The 19,171-nt window shown below is 41.6% G+C and overlaps 1 protein-coding gene across 1 annotated transcript in view; it reads left to right on the top strand.

Annotated features, from left to right (window-relative positions):
* The window catches only part of spryd3 (SPRY domain containing 3), an 84,720-nt gene that overhangs the window by 212 nt on the left and 65,337 nt on the right, over positions 1-19,171 (top strand). The window contains exons 2-6 of the mRNA XM_033629166.2: positions 2,852-2,979; positions 5,124-5,199; positions 8,622-8,746; positions 10,931-11,066; positions 11,199-11,387. Coding sequence (XP_033485057.1) covers positions 2,852-2,979; positions 5,124-5,199; positions 8,622-8,746; positions 10,931-11,066; positions 11,199-11,387 — 654 coding nt within the window. The remainder of the gene's footprint in view (positions 1-2,851; positions 2,980-5,123; positions 5,200-8,621; positions 8,747-10,930; positions 11,067-11,198; positions 11,388-19,171) is intronic.

Raw genomic sequence — 19,171 nt, 5'->3', positions numbered from 1 at the left:
GAACCTCTGCTTTAAAGCAAAGAAGCTATCACGTTAGCCGCTAATGTTGCTAACCCATGTTTAGCTTTGCGACTAAATTCGCGCCTCGTCACCAACTGACAAACAAATACGTACCTTTTTAAAATGTTATGTCTGTAACACGCAGCTGGCTGTAATCCATGTCAGCTTAAATGGCGGCAGTTGGCTGTGGACATTCATGCTAGCTTAACTTAGGTTAGCTTTACCGTTAGCACGGGAGCTAGCTTGCAGAGCTTGACAGCGTCAGGATGTAAACATTGGCACGCCCACCTCCCCCTCGTTGCGGCACTTTAAACGTCTTTTGTTTTAATATTGGGTAGACTTCTGGGGGTCATTCCTTCGTTCACAGGGTCTTATGTTCCCCTGTTCTGCTTTCCCTCCATATAACACATAAAACACTCTTACAACCTTCAGATCTGACACTGTGCAAAAAAATATAAGCAACCATATTGTATTTATCATCTATACTGGCAACCTGTTTGCGTCGTTGCAGGTGTACTGGACTGCATCTTATTTGCAGCTTACTCTTTTGAACCTTACTCTTAGATTAGTTTTGTATTTTGCATCTTACTGTTAGCGAGTTTTTATACTTTGAGCCTTAATCTTACTGATAGCTAGTTTTTATACTTTGCACCGTACTGTTATCTAGTTGTATTATTTAGTTTAAATTTGATGTATATTATATTTTACATTTGCTTTTTCTGCTATGTAATTTTAGTCCTTGTATATTGCACACTTTGTTCTCCAGCATTGTTTTTGCAATTGCTGCACAGCAATTTCCCTCAGGATAAAGTTGTATCTTATTTTACATATGTCTCTTATATATAAACTAACATGATCAGAGATTGGTAAGGGCTGTCATCACAGTTCAATTGCAAGAGAAGAAGGGAAGTGGACATTTCAAATGCAGTTTGGTAAAAATCTGTGCAGCCACTGTGGAGACATAAATGTTTAAATGCAAGATAACTGTCTTTCCTTTAAATCTGAAGACGTAGGTTTAAAGGAGTGTAACATCAGTAGGCAGCAAGGTGTAGGTGGGTAATTTCAACAAGTTGAGCCAGGGAAACGTACATTTAACATTTGATCGAGGGAAGTACATAAAATCCTTTAAAGGGTCTGAATGTGTAGTATGAAAAAGATATAGTTAATATTTATTTTTTATTAGTATTATACTGATATAGACCTCTGTATTTGAAAGTTAAATTTAAATTGAGCTGGGGATCATGTTTGCTGTGCTCTCATGAGATCATCCATCACTTAACAACATCCCAAACCAAAAACAGCTGAATACAATCATTACAATCAATGCATATAAGGAGTATTGTTTACGGCAGCTTCATCAGTGTGTCTGTCTTCGTGCATTCTGGGGCTAGTCACCTGTTTGGTTTTGCAAATGCGTGTTTTATTGGCACATTAGAGAGGCCCAAAATCATCTCTTATCACTGCAAGGTAATACTGCAAAAAAATAAATAAATAACATCACACACAATTATGTCACATGGGGGTTATATGAACATGCTGAGCTAATGAGTTCATTATCAAACTTTGCCTGAATAAAATATAACAGTAGTGGTAGTGTGTGAAAGAACAGTAAACCTCCACAGAGAGAGATAAAGAAATATGTAAGATTATAATACATTGCATATATTAACATATACAGAGGAAGTGAAAGTGAGGCTGTGCAAATACATAAATACAGTATATAAGCTTATAATTGCTTGTCAGTAGACTGTGTCTTCTTTGTTTATTGTATGCACACACTTAATTATAAAAACTGAACATTTCACCTTTCAAATTATGTATCTAGAGCAGAAACAATTAGTGGGTTAATCAGTTAGTCAGTTGATGAAAAAATGACGCCAAACGCTCCTTAGTTTCAGCTTCTCAGTTGTGAGGATTTGCTACTTTTCTTTGTCTTATTTGACTGTAAACTGGTTTTATTAGATTTTAAAATGTATGATGCACAAAGTAAACATTTTGAGGCGTCACCGCAGGCTTTAAGAAACAGTGATGGGCATTTTCCACTGTTTTTTTTTTTTTTTTTAACATTTTATAGACCAAACATTTCATCCCTCATTTGAGAAAATATTTGTTACTTGTAGTCCTACATACATACTTGATTTGCTTTACCAAAAGATTACTTAATAAAGTCAGTAAACACATATAGTTAGAAGTTAGTTAGAATTCCCAACAGAAACATAGACACAGAGGCATCTTATATGCAAATGCATCATTAAGCTATAGCTATTTGTTTCAGACTTGCCAGTTCTGGAGCTGACTGTACATCTGAGTGGTGTTTTATGTAATGACTGTCAAAGTTTGTGTCTTTCTGCAGTATTTAAATGCTAAATTTTATGTCATGAAATGGGTGTCCTTTTGTTGAAGTCTTCTCTGACCTTGTTTTGTGTTAATCTAAAATGTGCTGCTATTGTCTGCGTGTCTCTGCTTCATTGCACTCTCACTGAAAATCCAGTACCTTTAAAGTATGATGTGACAAAGGGACGAGAAAACGAGAGAAAACCACAGGACATATGTCAAGAATTTCTTAATCAGTACCAATGTGAAAACAGTAGAATTTAATGTTTCCAATTGTTAAATCTGCCTCAGTGCCATCATCGTGGCCACATATTGATATTGTTACAGGAATATTGTATGAGAGTGTAAACTTTCAAGCAGCTATTGAATAGAAGAATTGGGAGCATATGCTTGAGAGTAGCTGGGCTGTTGGCACATAGAATCTAATGCATGTTTTCTCCCAGCTGTGTTTTTCTTTGTACAGTCTGCAAAAAATTGTGGTAATGTACGATTTTTGTCCCCCATTTTTTTGATTCAGATGGATGACATCAATGTCCTGCACCACAGATGCCTCCTGAATCTGAGGCGTCGAATCAGAGATATTGGGGATGGGCGCCCAGCACAGGAACGGTACATGAGGTTACAGAAGGATGGAGACACACTCAGGTCAGCCTGTTCTTCAACTGAAATGGAGCTGAAATATGGCTTTGTTGATTTGGGTCTATTTCAAAAGATCCTTCTGTGTTTTATTGTGTTGGTTTCTCTGCCTTCTCATTGGTGTTTTTTGAAACTTGAATGTGCTGTAGTGGGTTTATTTCATATTTTCAAGTATTTTCTCTGTTGTATTGGTCATGCCTGGCAAGATGTTGGGCGGGCGTGTTTTCTTGTTTTATAATCATTCTTATGGGCTGCGTTTTTCCTATTCATTTAAGATAGAAAAAGGCTCTGAAGCCACTGCTGTAAATAAAATCCTGAAGGGTTTGAGTGTTGCTAAGCATCAACAGCTAGCCCATTGTATGCTAAGATCATATCAGTGTATTCCTAGCTATGAGCTATTTGGCCTATGAGAGGGTTGTACTAGTTTGTACCCAGGGTCCAAAATTAGCTTTTTGGTCTATCTGACAGTGGCCAATAAACAGAAAAGAATTACCTTCCAAAATACTTTTTAACCGGCCATGAAACTGTATAGAATTAAAAAGAACACAAACAAATGAGCATGCCGCGCCCTGGTAGCTTACCTGGTAAAGCGCGTAGGCTGAATCCTTATCGCAGCATCTCAAGTCTGGCCGTCCTTCTTCAGCCGGGTTGTGGGGGCAGTGGGCTGAGCAAAGTATTCTAGCCGTCCCACTCCCCAGCAACTCTTTCCAACTCCTCCTGGGGGATCCCGAGGCTTTCCCAGGCCAAATGAGATATATAATCCCTCCAGTGTGTTCTGGGTCTGCCCCGGGGCCTCCTACCAGTTGAACAAGCCCAGAACACTTCCAGTGGGAGGCATCAGGATGCATCCTGATCAGATGCCCGAACCACCTCGACTGACCCCTTTCGATGCGAGGTAGCAGCAGCTCTACTCCGAGGTCTCTCCGCATGTCCGAGCTACTTACCCAATCTCTGAGCCTTCAGAGGAAACTCATTTTGGCCGCTTGCATCCGCGGTCTCTCTTATGAGGCTTACCTCATTTATTTTATTTGGCAATGTAGGTTTTTACTCGTATTTAGCGAGTGGTGGGTACTAACGTTGGACCCTGATTGTACCCATTTAAAACATTTTAATGTTTGTATTTGAGAAAGAGTAGGGGTGATAATATCACTGACTCACAATGGAGGTAAGAGATGGAAGACAAACAGCTTGTGGAGTTGTTTGTTCCACGTTACAGTGATAAACCCAAACTCGTCAATTGCATACCTCAGAACAAGGGCTGCAGTGGTATGAGATTTTGTGGTGCAAAAATGGTATAGCAAAAGATATAACAGTTTCACAGTATCATGGTACATAGTATTACACAGTTACTATTATTAATGTCAGTTACAAATGACCCTTAAAGGAATGAAAACTGGGGGTTTTTTTTGGCTGCCTCCAAAACAAAAAAGTCTGACAGGCAGTTGAGGAGGAAAGGAACTAAGTGTGCTCGGGCAGGTGAGGTTCTCTGTCTGGTTGTCTTTTTTCTTCTATACCGTAATTAAGCAAATGTACATGGTATGATAACCCTCAATTTTCATACCACGGTATACTTTGAAACCAGTATACCGCTGCAACTGTATTCAGAGCCACTGTCAGTGTCAATGGAGGCTTGTTTCTAGGTCAGCATAACATGACACGTAATACGTTTTTGTAGATTGTTTTGTTTGAACCAAGTTTTTTGTTTGACTGTAAACCTCAGGGACCTACCATGCAGTTTACTGTAGTTGTGAATGTGATTCCTTATCGTAAAGATGATGGCAAATGATTCAGCTGCTCATAACAGGATTGTCCTTGCATCTCCAGTTTCCCTTCCTTAACAAAACATCCTTCCCTTCTGATATAAAGCTGTTAGACATCGTATCTTGCAAATAAGCAACAGCCAATAATCAAGTGCATGGCATTTAATATATCTTCCGATAGTCATTGGCTAAAGGGCAACTCTAAATCAGCTTTCATTGTTACATAACTGTTGATAATGTGTGCACATTTTAGTCTCATTTCTGTTGCACGTGTCTCAGCAGTCTTTCATCGAAAAGACGAAGTTGTTCTTCGAGATGTATTTCTGATTGTACATACAGCAGTTGGACCTATTAGAAGTCACCTATTGTTAACCTGTAATTTCTTCTCTTTAGTTACCAAGGGAACTCTGAAGAGGTGGGTTGCTATGTGGCTGGCCATCCTTTATCAAAGGGAAATTGCTACTTTGAGGTAAGGCTCATTGATAGTGATGCTGTAAGTCAGAGTCTGACATTGTAATTGTGACTGAGCTCTGATTGAGTTGCAGGACCTGACTGTTAGCTCTCCCTGGATTTATTTGTGTATCATTAGCTCAGCTTCTACCTCTGTCTACTTTTTTGTGGATATGTGGTTATCATTAGGAAATAAGTAGACTGTTAGTCCTTTGCACAATCATTCATTTTGAAATGTTGGGTGGGGGATTATTCACAATATGATAGGCTCACCACCACATACCATCGCCCCTGTGTGTGCCCAAGATTGCTTTACCATCCAGCCAGCAATTTTATCCCCTGGAATCCCATTGCTGACAATTTTGTCAACTTCATATTAAATTCTGAGTGCCCCCCTACAGTCCCAGTTCACCAGTGCAAAACCACTACCTCAAGAATGTCCGAGCTGCATTGGAATGAGGGATAGGGTGTGGGTTAGGTGGTATCTTTGAGCAAAAAGATTAGTCTAACACACAGTGTTTTTCAGCAGATGGACAGGCAGGCTGGCAGCAGGAGAAACTATTGGACATTTATTTAGCAAATGTGATGAGGCCGTTCTAATAGTTTTCATACATACATACAGAAGAGTGTGAGGTAGAAAGTATTTTTATGATTTAGCACGGGAAAGTTGAAAGAGTTCGGACATAAATTAGGTGCAGAGGGCTGCAGTGTTTTATTTATGAGCCAGCTTGTTTGTTGATGGTGCACGTCAGAGCAGGCATTGTGACGTGTGGTTAAGAGACGACAGGTGAGGCAGACGTGCTTCCTTGTCTGTGTTCTTAGGCTTCAGGGGAAACATTAGGCTATACATTATCCTGAAAACCTACGTCATTCTGCCAAGCTGCAAATAGAGCCAGACAGGACCATGCAGCATCAGCGTAAAAGCTTTACTTCTTCCACTACTCTTTTCAGGTTTTTTTTTTTCTTTTTCAGATGAGAAGCACAACCTCGGACATATGTTGAAACATTTCAGATTTGCATTTAAACAGGCTGACAACGTGCTTTGACATTATTTATCGTGGCAATGAGGTGTCCCAGATTTGTGCCAGATGTGACATTTCCATTAAATGTGATGTCAAACCCTCATCTGACCTCCAGATCACTCCCTCTCCTTCCTACCAAGAAAATCTCAACGATAACAACGTTTATATTTAAATGAGAATCACATTTGGAGCCTGATAGATCTCTCTGACATTTAAACAAGTGGATTTTAGTGGGGTCATTACCCAGAGTTTTATGCTACATTATTCTCCACCGTGTGACGCACATGGTGTCAGTTTCCAAGATATCTCGAAAATTTGGGAGCATTTATTCTGATAAAGGTCAGGCTTCCGTTGAGGTATGCGTCACTGCTATCCTCATGTTTCTCCTCGTTCTGCTTTCACAAGGAATTCATTTCTCCTCTGTCTCTGTTACTGCACGTTCTCCAGTTTTCATCATCTGTCTTCTTCAAGCCCAGCTGAACATCTGCAGCATTCCACTTGTTTTAATAGACTTATTTGAAAAAATTCATATCAACATAACTTTACGGCTCATCAATGAGGACATTCCGGCTCTGTCCTCATTTCACATGTTTTTCTAACTTTTATTCCCATCGTACAGACACAAATGGTATTTTAACAGTTTACTTGTGGAAGTGATGACCTGCCAGGGCCAAGAATTTAGCTCTTTCACAAAGCAGGGGTGTAGAGTATTATCCTTAAAGTGCCAAACTGGAAAGGAACCGTGCCAGGAATTTTCAGTCAGAGAAACCCAAGAAGTTTGGTTTCACATGTGCCGTAATGCAGGAGCAGCGATTTGAGGGTCTGGGCTGAAGAGGGAGGTAGAGAATGAGGGAGGCAGATAAGTGGGGAAGGGGGAAAAGGGCATGCAAGGAATGATGGAGAGGAAGAGAATTTAGAGGGGTGAGAGATGACTTGGAGAGGTCATCGACAAAGGAAGAGAACACCGAATGGGGCTATTTTCTTGTGTTTGCCTTTCGCCTAATTCTGCTTGGTAGTGTGTGTCATTTTGCCCTGATTTGACTTAACTAGCAGACTGGCGTAACGCCACAGATGATGAGGTGACTGTGGATCTCTGGATGAGAGATGTACTGGTGTACGTACATGCCACAGTTATTGTGGCCGAAATATCACGGTTAACGTATTATCGCCATAGACACCAGACTTTCCAGGAATTACACTACACCACAGTTGTCTTAGATTTAATTAAACCTTACAAACTAAACACTGAACTGTAAATTGCAGCTTTGTTGGACATCAAATAGACTAGAAAAAAACCAGAAGGTGCCGGATGTTGATGTCACAGAGGGCCGCCAAAAATAAATAAATGTGTGGGAAACCCTGAACTAATCCTAGAAAAGTAAGTAAAGAAAAGTATTACAAGAACTAGGGCTGTACCGAACTCTGAATTTTGCCAGTCCAATCAGATTCAGCCCTTAAATATGAATATTCAAGGATTTGTTCTTTTTCCATATGAAGTTTTAAGATTTGAACGGGCTCAGTGGGACGTTCAGGGTGACAGCGGCATTCATCTAACATAGTAGACAAGCTAACTGCGCTAACGACAGGTCGGGGATGTGCAACATTTCTTGCCAACACTAGATATCAAACAAAAGCCAAAGACTGTTGTATTAAGTATCTGTAAGCTGTCACTTCACCACAAGAACACTGCACAGCAACCTGACTAGCCAAAAAAGCAAAAAACAAAAAACAAATCAGTCGTAGTCGACTGATGGGTCTCTGACTGATGATTCGAGTATCTGACTTTCCGGGGGCAGCCCTAGAGAGAATGCAAAGGTATTTTGGGAGAATCCAAAAACAACAAAAAAAAAAGTCTTGACTTGACACTTTTGGTGGTTTACGGTAACGTTACTGTGCTGGAATTTTGAGGGCTTGTTTGGGGGTTATGATCCAGCTTACCATACTGTAATACTTCCTAGAGTGCAAGAGCATTGCAGTGTTTCCTGCTGTACCGTGCTGTGTTCACTTGGCCCTCTGAAAACAGTGTTGATCTCAGTATTGACAGTAATAGAAATAGCTGATGGTATGTGGTTAAACTGGTGTACCAGCACATCTCTACTCTGGACAGCTGTATACCCGTGCAGGGAGTCAGACTCTGTGCACCTGGCAGGGAGCCATAACAACCAGACAGAATGAGGGCTCAGTAAGGCAGAGATTTACTGGGGGGGCGTCTTTCCCTGAGTATAGCTTTTCATTGAAATTGAAGTTTCTCTCAATATAAGACTTGTGTTTTGATTTTGGCTCTGTGCTGTAAATTCATGCTGTTCGTTTTTTAGGAATACCTTAAAAAAAACACATACTAGCTCTATAAAGGCCTGCTCCAAGTGTTGCTAATTGGTGCCATGGTTGTCTTTGTGTGTGTGTGTGTGTGTGTGTGTAGGTGACAATAGTGGACACAGGGGTGAGGGGGACCATTGCTGTGGGCCTGGTGCCTAAATTCTACAGGCTGGACCACCAGCCTGGCTGGCTGCCATACTCTGTAGCTTACCATGCTGACAACGGCAAGTAAGTCAAACCACAGTCATCTATTCACCACGGTACAGCATTGGTTTCTTGCATGGTTTGAGAAAATGGATTGTGGCCTGTTGGTGCTGCATCCACACATAACTACATCAGTCATTCCCTATATGGCTCTCACTCTGCATTTTTCAACAGCATAAATCTTTAGTCCATGAATTTATAGTACTAGAAAAGAAAGTTGATAATAGTGAAAAATGCATATTGCAGTTTCCCAGAGGTCAAGGTGACCTCTTAGATCTTCTTGCTTTGCCAATAATCCAAAACCCAAATAACCTCAAAGACAGCAGCAAATCCTCATAATTGAGGAGCTGGAACCAACCAGTGTTTTACATTTTTGCTTGATAAATTCCTTGTACAGTACAGGCCAAAAGTTTGGACACACCTTCTCATTCAATGCGTTTTCTTTATTTTCATGACTATTTACATTGTAGATTCTCACTGAAGGCATCAAAACTATGAATGAACACATGTGGAGTTATGTACTTAACAAAAAAAGGTGAAATAACTGAAAACATGTTTTATATTCTAGTTTCTTCAAAATAGCCACCCTTTGCTCTGATTACTGCTTTGCACACTCTTGGCATTCTCTCCATGAGCTTCAAGAGGTAGTCACCTGAAATGGTTTTCCAACAGTCTTGAAGGAGTTCCCAGAGGTGTTTAGCACTTGTCGGCCCCTTTGCCTTCACTCTGCGGTCCAGCTCACCCCAAACCATCTCGATTGGGTTCAGGTCCGGTGACTGTGGAGGCCAGGTCATCTGCCGCAGCACTCCATCACTCTCCTTCTTGGTCAAATAGCCCTTACACAGCCTGGAGGTGTGTTTGGGGTCATTGTCCTGTTGAAAAATAAATGATCGTCCAACTAAACGCAAACCGGATGGGATGGCATGTCGCTGCAGGATGCTGTGGTAGCCATGCTGGTTCAGTGTGCCTTCAATTTTGAATAAATCCCCAACAGTGTCACCAGCAAAACACCCCCACACCATCACACCTCCTCCTCCATGCTTCACAGTGGGAACCAGGCATGTGGAATCCATCCGTTCACCTTTTCTGCGTCTCACAAAGACACGGCGGTTGGAACCAAAGATCTCAAATTTGGACTCATCAGACCAAAGCACAGATTTCCACTGGTCTAATGTCCATTCCTTGTGTTTCTTGGCCCAAACAAATCTCTTCTGCTTGTTGCCTCTCCTTAGCAGTGGTTTCCTAGCAGCTATTTGACCATGAAGGCCTGATTGGCGCAGTCTCCTCTTAACAGTTGTTCTAGAGATGGGTCTGCTGCTAGAACTCTGTGTGGCATTCATCTGGTCTCTGATCTGAGCTGCTGTTAACTTGCGATTTCTGAGGCTGGTGACTCGGATGAACTTATCCTCAGAAGCAGAGGTGACTCTTGGTCTTCCTTTCCTGGGTCGGTCCTCATGTGTGCCAGTTTGGTTGTAGCGCTTGATGGTTTTTGCGACTCCACTTGGGGACACATTTAAAGTTTTTGCAATTTTCCGGACTGACTGACCTTCATTTCTTAAAGTAATGATGGCCACTGGTTTTTCTTTAGTTAGCTGATTGGTTCTTGCCATAATATGAATTTTAACAGTTGTCCAATAGGGCTGTCGGCTGTGTATTAACCTGACTTCTGCACAACACAACTGATGGTCCCAACCCCATTGATAAAGCAAGAAATTCCACTAATTAACCCTGATAAGGCACACCTGTGAAGTGGAAACCATTTCAGGTGACTACCTCTTGAAGCTCATGGAGAGAATGCCAAGAGTGTGCAAAGCAGTAATCAGAGCAAAGGGTGGCTATTTTGAAGAAACTAGAATATAAAACATGTTTTCAGTTATTTCACCTTTTTTTGTTAAGTACATAACTCCACATGTGTTCATTCATAGTTTTGATGCCTTCAGTGAGAATCTACAATGTAAATAGTCATGAAAATAAAGAAAACGCATTGAATGAGAAGGTGTGTCCAAACTTTTGGCCTGTACTGTATGTTACTCTACTGGTGTCGAAAACTTGCAGCAGAGAACACAAGCAGGAAGCTGCCCTAATGCAGCGATTGCTGTCTACCTGGAGAACACTCTAGCTGTAAAAAGAATAATTATTTAAATGTTGTTTTGTTGCAGTAACTATCTAGTTTTTATATTTTGATTTTCATCTCTTCATTCTTTCAAGGTTATATAATGGCAACCCTGTGGGTCAGCAGTTTGGGCCAAAGTGTGCTCGTGGTGACCGCATTGGCTGTGGAATACACTCAGAAAATATTGATGCAGGCTTTACTACAGTCTTTTTCACCAAAAATGGCAAAGAGGTAGGCGTTTTTAGTCACAATGACATTCGGTAATGTTTGTAGTGCAAACACGCTCTGGCTGAGCTGTCTGTATGTGTTGTGTTGTCTCTTGTTTCTTCACCCATTGTTTTCTAACATCCCTCCACTATACAGGTCGGTTCAGTGGAGGTTCCAGTGTCGGCAGAGGGGCTGTTCCCTGCCGTAGGGATGCACTCCATGGGGGAGGAGGTGAAGGTTGACCTGCAGGCGGAGTGGTTCCTGGAGGAAGACGATAGTATGATGATGGTGGACAGCCACGAGGATGACTGGGGGCGGCTTTACGACGTCAGGGTTAGCGGCACGGTAAGAAGTAGAAAAGTCCCTATTGTTTTTCTCATGGTAGAAGTAGTACTAGTAGCAAGAGTATTCAGGTAAATAACCATATTTCTCTAAGCAGGGACATTAGGGAAGTTTTCAGTTGATGGTGAGCAGGCTTATGGTTAGATACAGTTCCAGGTAGGACTGCAGCTACAGCTACTTTAATAATCAATTAATCTGTTAGGGCTGCCCCCTAAACGTCTATGACTGGGATCGTCGTGTGCGTCGTTTAATCTCATTTTGTCTCATCATTGCACTTTTTTTCTAAGCTGAGTCATTGTACACAGCGCAACCCAGGATAAGAGTATTGCACTGCTGTAAACTCAGCCTTGTCTCAAAATTACCTAACTACAAAACTTATTGTGATGGAACCAGAGAAGGATAATGAAAAGGCAGCATGACTAGTTTCTGTTTGCCACTCTGAATGTTAACAAAGTCAGCTAAACTACATTTGAACCAAACGCTGGTACAATCCCCTCCACTGCCGTCCAGTGTGATTCACTTTTTGTAACAACTGTATAAATAGAATACTTAATCTGATTCTTTATTTTTTTATTCCATACCATAGACTGTATATGAAGATGGATGACATGTCTCCACTCACCCCCACTGTACAGAAGTGAAGCTAAAATATCCCGCATATGGCCGTTGCCATGTTGCTCTGATGATGTCTTTCGGAGTCAGTTTGCCCAGTTGCAATTTCCACGTATCAAGTGGAATACTATACTATACTGCAGCTAGCCACCAGGAGGCGTTTGAGATGTTTCAGCTTCACTTTTGGGGAACTGTCATGTTGTCCGTCTTTATGTACAGACTTTTTTCAATATCCATCATCTGGATGAAATCATTAAGTTGCGTAAAATGCCACCAAATACCATAGACGTGTAGCATAGTCATACTGTCAGACATTTTGGTGGCAAGTCTGCACACTGAAATGTCAAGACTGTATGCATTGTAGCTGCTGCGGTAGTGGGCCAATCACATGTTGCATTAAATGGAAGATTGCCTGTGCTGTTTGTCTGGGAGCAAAACCATTATTACACTGTTATTTTTTCAGATCTAGGTACAAAATGGATCAAATGCAGGTGTTGTTTGAGTGGTGTAGTTTGGTACTATTTGATACTGGGTTATTTCGGTTGATACCATAAAGGTATCAAGTAACCAGCCCTAGTGGAGGCCATGAATAATACATTGTAGGTTGAAGGAAAAACATCCACCCCACCAGATTTGTCGACTGCAAGTCAACTTAGAAAATTCTGACTGTGATATGACCCCCGCATCTGTTGAATTTAAAAAAAAAAAAAAAAGATAATCTAGACCAGGAGTTCTCAAAGTTTGACGACTGAGTGCCAATTGTGGGAGCCAGCATGTGATTGAGAGATGCACTGGAAAATGGACAAATACCACTTCTATGTTAAACTGTCAACTTGACTACCAAAATTGCTCTAACTTTAGCCAACAGCCCTTAGCCTGGAAATCCAGACTCAAATCTAGAGAGATTTTGAGTCTGGCCCTCACCGATACATACACCCTTCCTACCCAAGGGGTGGCACTAACTGAGGCATATTAAATGCCACCGCACGCAAGTGGATAGCACAATAGCCAATCAGAGCAAAAAACAAGGTTTTTCCATTTGTTTGCCGACCAGATTCAGATTCAGATTCAGAATACTTTATTAATCCCCGGGGGGAAATTGTTTTTGTTCCAATGCTCCGTGCAAAGTAGAAATAGAAATACGGCATGAATGGAAACAGCAGATAAAGATGAAGATATAAATAAGATACTAAAATAGACAATGAAATAAATAAAATAAAATATTAAAGTAGACAATAAAATAAAATAAAATGAATAATAAAATAGTAAAATAGACAATCTGAAATATATACAATATACAATGAAATGGTTGTAGCGTTATAAATGAAATAAGATTGAGTAATTATATTGTGTGTTTTGACCAGTGGGGCTAACTGATATATTACGCTTTTGCCGTATCCCATAGGCAAAAACTTCCTTCCTGGAAATGAAGGCTTCTAGGGCAGTCTTCAGTTCCTCTCTCAAGGAAAAAGTGTAGTTGGCTTAGTGTTTCTTCCAAAGCTAAATTGAATGGACGCGGTCCTTCAGCAGCTGCCATCTTGGCTGTTTACTTTCTGACTCCTACGGTGCAGTCATCATGTTACGCCCGCCCAGAGCTCGCTGAGTAGATAACTCAATGCAAGCTATTGAAATGGACCTTGGATGATTAAATATAATGCACGCTTTTCAGGTCACGTCCAGGGGCTGCACAAAATGGTTCTGGGCCATGCCTCACTTTGAGCAACTATGATTTAGACTGTAAAATGTGAAAATAACAATTGCATTATCGGAGCCAGACAACCATTCATTCATATGAGACAGAAAAGCAAACCAGTCTTCCTCTTGTTTGAGGCTGTACCACTTTAAGATCAAGGCTCCATACAGTATATAATCTATAGAATTTCTCAGTTTACTAAATGAGCAGTCTATTAATCCTTTAAGCACAGAAATATTGAACACAATGGTATAGCATACTGGTATATAAGTGGTTGGTTGCCTTCCTTGTTTTGTGAACACAGAGACAGTGTATGTGAAAAGAAACACATCACATACATTCAGTGTTTCTCTGGCATATGTCTTTTTAATAGGACAGATTACAGTGTGGCTTTTCTGTTGCTTGTAATTCTGCGTGGTTGTTGCCAGTTCCCGTGTTTGTTTTGTGCTCTTACAAGATCCTTCAACTGCCTGTTCTTTAGCAAATCCCTCTTTGTTGACAACTGTACTTAATGCTTAAGCAAGAAAGGCTCAGTGATCTACTTCTCTGTATTGTGATCTCTCAGAGCCATCTCAGTGCAAACTATCTGTTAGCTGCTATTGCTGCTCTCTCTCACAAAGTGAATGAGAGAATGTGAAGACTTTAGGGTTTATAATTAAAGTGTGCAAACTGCAAATCAGTCTGATTCCTACACCAGGTGGGAGCGTCATATATTGACATTGACAGATACATTGACAGACCTGGATGACTCTGGTGCCCTAGTTTGTTTTCTCAAATGTTCAGGGTCAGTCTTTATTTAAAAAAATGTTTTGCCTGGAAAATTTGCATAATTGAAAGTCCTGCTACTTTTAACTATTAAAAGGTCTTTGTCATAGGCCTTTTCACAGCAAGTATTTTGACTTGTCAGTAGGAAAAGCACAGGTGTTGTTAATACCATTAACAAAGGCCGATTGCACCATAACTTCAAGACAGTTTTATTTATATGGCCCAATATTACAAATCACAAATATGCCTCAAGGTGCTTTACAGTCTGAACAGCAGATGACACCCTCTATCTTTAAGGAAAACTCCCCACAACAGAGAAGGTTCTCTCTTTTGGGATGGGACAGACATGCAATAGATGTCACACTTTGTGTTTAGTGCAAATTAGCAAATGTTAACATCTAAACTGAACTTAGTAAACAACAAAGCTGCCAAATGTTAGAATGATACCATTTAGCTCAAAGCACTTTTAATAGATTCTTGGTCTTTCTCTGTACCAGGGCTGAGGCAAGTGTTACACAGTTTTGCTGGTTGGATCTGGTTGCAGAACTAAGGCAGGTGTGGTATTGTACATTGCGTTTCCAAGTCGGGATTGAGTCTTGAAGATCAGAACCGTACAGGACTCTGGTTCAAATGTGGCTTCCCGAGGAGCCCCATTCTTCAGGGGTGGGAGGTTACTGTACACGTGCTTGTGTATAGATATAAATGTGCCTACCTAAGAGCATTTCACTTCACATAGAGGATATTTAGCTTAGTGGGACAAAGAAACAGAAAAGTGATTCACTGTTGCTGTTTTAATTGTGTTTTTCTTAAAATTTTTGTCTGCCGAGAAACAATAAAAATCCTAATACCACTAATAGCGTACAGGCAGTGGTGTGTGTTACTTTGTTCAACAGGCCAGAATCGTCACCTGTTATTTGATTCGATTTAAAAAAAAATGTCGCATATACAGTGATGCCACCCAACAACAACCAGTCCATGAATTATCAAAGGGACATGGCAAAATGGTGTCTGTTTTTGTGTCTTTTTATAAAATGTGGTCATGCTACTTGAATACTTTTAGAAATTATGCACCCTGTTATAGACTGCTCCAAGGGCAAAAACTGTGCTGCCAAAGTTTTGGGAAAGTTTTTTGGTCAGACCAATTGACACATTCCCACCTATTATATCCATAAAAAATGCACTTGAAGTATATATCCAGGATGTCAAACTGACTCAGCAGCAACAACAGACAAAGATAGTTAGAAGCTAAAGCCGAACTATAGGCTACAGATCACAGTGTAAAAGTGAACCACCACATCACTGCTGATCGCCACAGAAGACAATGAATATAAAGGGAAACTTTGCTGATATTGAACCAGCTGTGTGGCATCGCAGTGTGTGCAGATGAACGGTGTTTGGCTTTGTGCCCGTGCCACTGCCAGCACCTGGACCTCCGCCGCCAGATGGGCAGGGATCTCCGGGGGGAGTCAAACAACGTTCATCTGCGTGCAATGTGATGACACACAGCTGGTTGAATATCACAAAGTTTCCCTGCTTCCCTTCACTGGTTCCTGTACAGCAGGGTCGGTCTTTGTTTCACTGTTATAATCATTAAAAAGCAAAAGCAGCATGTGTATACATTCAGTAGGCTATATCTTCAGTAGCTAGCTAGCTAACCCTACACTTTTCAGGGATTGATTTTGACTTTGGAACAGGGAAGAAACATATATCTTTTTCCAACTTCTCCAGGTAACGAGTATCATGAGCCCCTTTTACACTGCCAGATTTTCCACGAATGTTGGGCCGTTTTGCTGGCTAGCTGCGAGCGTTTAGACACACAGAGGCGGAATGGCGAGTTGATCCGAGGCGCCCAATTTTCCGCCTTGTAGGGTAGTCATATTGGCAGAACCCTTTTAGGTTAAACAGAACGAGGCGGGCTTCCGCAACAGGAGGGACTATTGAAGACTTGTGGGAGGAGCTGTTGAGGACGCCGCATGTGCGACCCACTGGCAGTGGATAAACAGGAAACAGCTGATAGCAGGAATGAGCAGCTGGTAGTAAGAGGGAAACACACACCTGACAGGCACTGTAAAGATGAGCAACTGGGGAGACAAGGAATTGCACACCCTCCTTGTCCTCACAAACAAAGAGGCCATTAACCGTCAGATGACGGGGACGGTGAAGAACGGGCCGACTTATGAGAGAATCTCCACCTGACTAGCGCCACCTGACTAGCCGAGGCTTCCCTCCCACATCACTGTTTATGTCACACGCTGAGCTACACATTTTGTTACTTGCTCACGCCCCCCATTGCCCCGAAAAAGACACATTCTGTATAAACCAAATTAGGTAGGTGGCATTTTGCTGCACTCCCCGATTTTGATTTTATACTGCCAATGCTGAAAAAAGGCTGATTGGGCTTTCCTGCAGATTTGCACAATTCCTATCAAAAAAAGGGCTATTAATACACGACGTGCCCCAGGCACCACATTTCGCTCCAAATCCACAAAACCAGCCTGAAAATGAAGGAAATCTGAAATGATTGCATTAGAGTCAATGGAGCATGGCTGTGTTGTTGTTGGACCCTGGTCTGAGTCAGCCCGATGCTACATTATGATTGGCCAGTCTGCATCTCAGGGTGGGACTTAGCAAAGGCTCAAATGTTATTTGCTTATAAACACACAGGTTGAGAAGTGTTTTACTTGTAGCTTGTTATGTGATTCAGGATCCTAATTATAACGGAAAATGTAATTTGTGAAGAAAAAAAACCAGTGGCACCAAAAATGATGATATTTTAACTCTACCTAGATTCTCAAAAAAATGGCTTTCTGGGGGGCTGAGCTTCCCGTAGCTCCATGCAGCTCCTTTGGGTGGGAATCACCAGACGCTCTACGGTACGATTTTATCATGATGCTTCAGTCACGATACAATATTATTGCGATTTGAAACGTGTTGCAATATGCTGAGTATTGCAATAAAATATATTGCAACCTGTTTCAGCTGCAAATAATGTCCCCGAAGGAAAACTTTGTCAACATCTGTATCATCTACTAAGTTAAGTTTTACTTGGCAATACTCCCCCCACAGTTGATCCCCTGTACTTTGAACCCTGCTGAATATTTGGTTGTGTTGGTCACGGTGTTAAAGGGTTAGAGGGTTAGAGTTCATGTTCAGGGCTGTTTTCTCAGACGCACACTCAACTATGATTCAAGTAGCTGTTGTGAGCCACTTGAATGGAATTCATTGTTGGCAGCAACTGTGTCATCATCAGCCATATCACAATGCGGTATTCCCACCACTTTACAGTAGTGAAACTGTAGCACCTTTGTTCTGCGTGAAGGTGTGAGCTCTCGTCGCCCCCCTCCTCCAATTTCAAAACCACAAGACTACAGGCAGGTCTCTCATTGACACAGGAGAAATGGAGGCCCGGCTGTGTGTGGGTCCCGTATGTGGTTACGTGATTAACATGTCTTTCGGCGGTGGTACATGATCGTCTGCCACACATACAGCACAGAGACCGTCATCTTCTCTGAAAGCAGACAGAGGTCATAAAAGCAGAGAGCCGTGGGTGAGAGGGATGATTCAACCAGCTGTCTTGCTCTGTCTTTCTGTCTGTCTCTCCCTTCTGTTTTTCTGGACCGAGGAGTGGCAATGGCACGAAACGTGTTGGTGGAGCCAAGTGCCTGGCAGTCCACCAGGTTGTAAAAATTCAATAAGTGGAGTAACGGGACTCTAAGGAATCTTTTACTCTTTCTCATGTGGTTGGAGGTTTTCACAGCTGGGGTGCCGGGCTGCATGGTCCGCTCAGCAGTCCAGCAGTGCTTTCTTTTTTCTTTCCTCTCCTTTTCTTTTTGCTTTTCTCTCCTGCTACCATTAGCCCTTTAGATCCACGATGTAGTCATCATTGTGAGGGGTTAGGCGGGCGATATACTCAGACTGATAAGGCTGTCAAGTTTTGACAAGTGCAAGGATTTAGTGAGGACACTGAAGACGGGGAAGGGTGTGGGACAACAGAAACAGTTGCTGCTTCCTGGAAAGACAGAGAAAGTTTGTCGAGCAACAAGAGAAATAAAAGGAAAGTGCGGCGGAGGAAATTAAAAGATGGGAGGAGGGGGAGAAGTGAAGGGAAAGACGAGGTTTGTTTTGAAGGCAGAAAATGTTTAAGTAGCAGAATTAGTATGAGGTAAGATTATGCTTTGAGGGGAGAACATTATGTCAGCCACAAGGTGGTCTCACTTAATCTCTGTGTTGGTTTTGACTTCTAATTCATTTCATTGTGTGGTTTTAACCAGAAACTGTCTCAACTTTTCCAAGTGTCTACTTGTGAGCACAGGAACCTTCTCTCCTCTCCGTGTTTCCTCTCCTATCTTCTACTATTTTCTCTCCTGGTTTCTCCTCTTCTATTCTAATCACCTCTGCTCTCCTTGTTTCCTCTCCTCTTTTAACCTGTTTCCCCTCCTCTTCTTTCTTCTCCTCGCATCTGTCCTTGTTTCTTCGCCTCCTCTTTATCTTTCTCTACTCTTTTCTCCTCTCTTTGTTCTTTGTTTCTTTGCGTCTTTTTCTCCTCTATCCTTGTTTCTGCTCCTCTCTTCCTCTCTCCTCCTTTCCTTTCCCCTCCTCCTCTCTTTTATCCTTCACTCATTTTTCCTCCTCTCCTCTCCTCTCCTCTATCCTTGTTTCTTCTTCTCTTTTATCTTCCTCTTTTCCCTCCTCTCTTTTCCTTGTTTTCTCTTCTCCC

Source organism: Epinephelus lanceolatus, chromosome 8 (assembly GCF_041903045.1).
Source record: "Epinephelus lanceolatus isolate andai-2023 chromosome 8, ASM4190304v1, whole genome shotgun sequence".
NCBI classification, from domain to species: domain Eukaryota; kingdom Metazoa; phylum Chordata; class Actinopteri; order Perciformes; family Serranidae; genus Epinephelus; species Epinephelus lanceolatus.
This window is presented reverse-complemented; position numbering and strand designations above follow the sequence as displayed.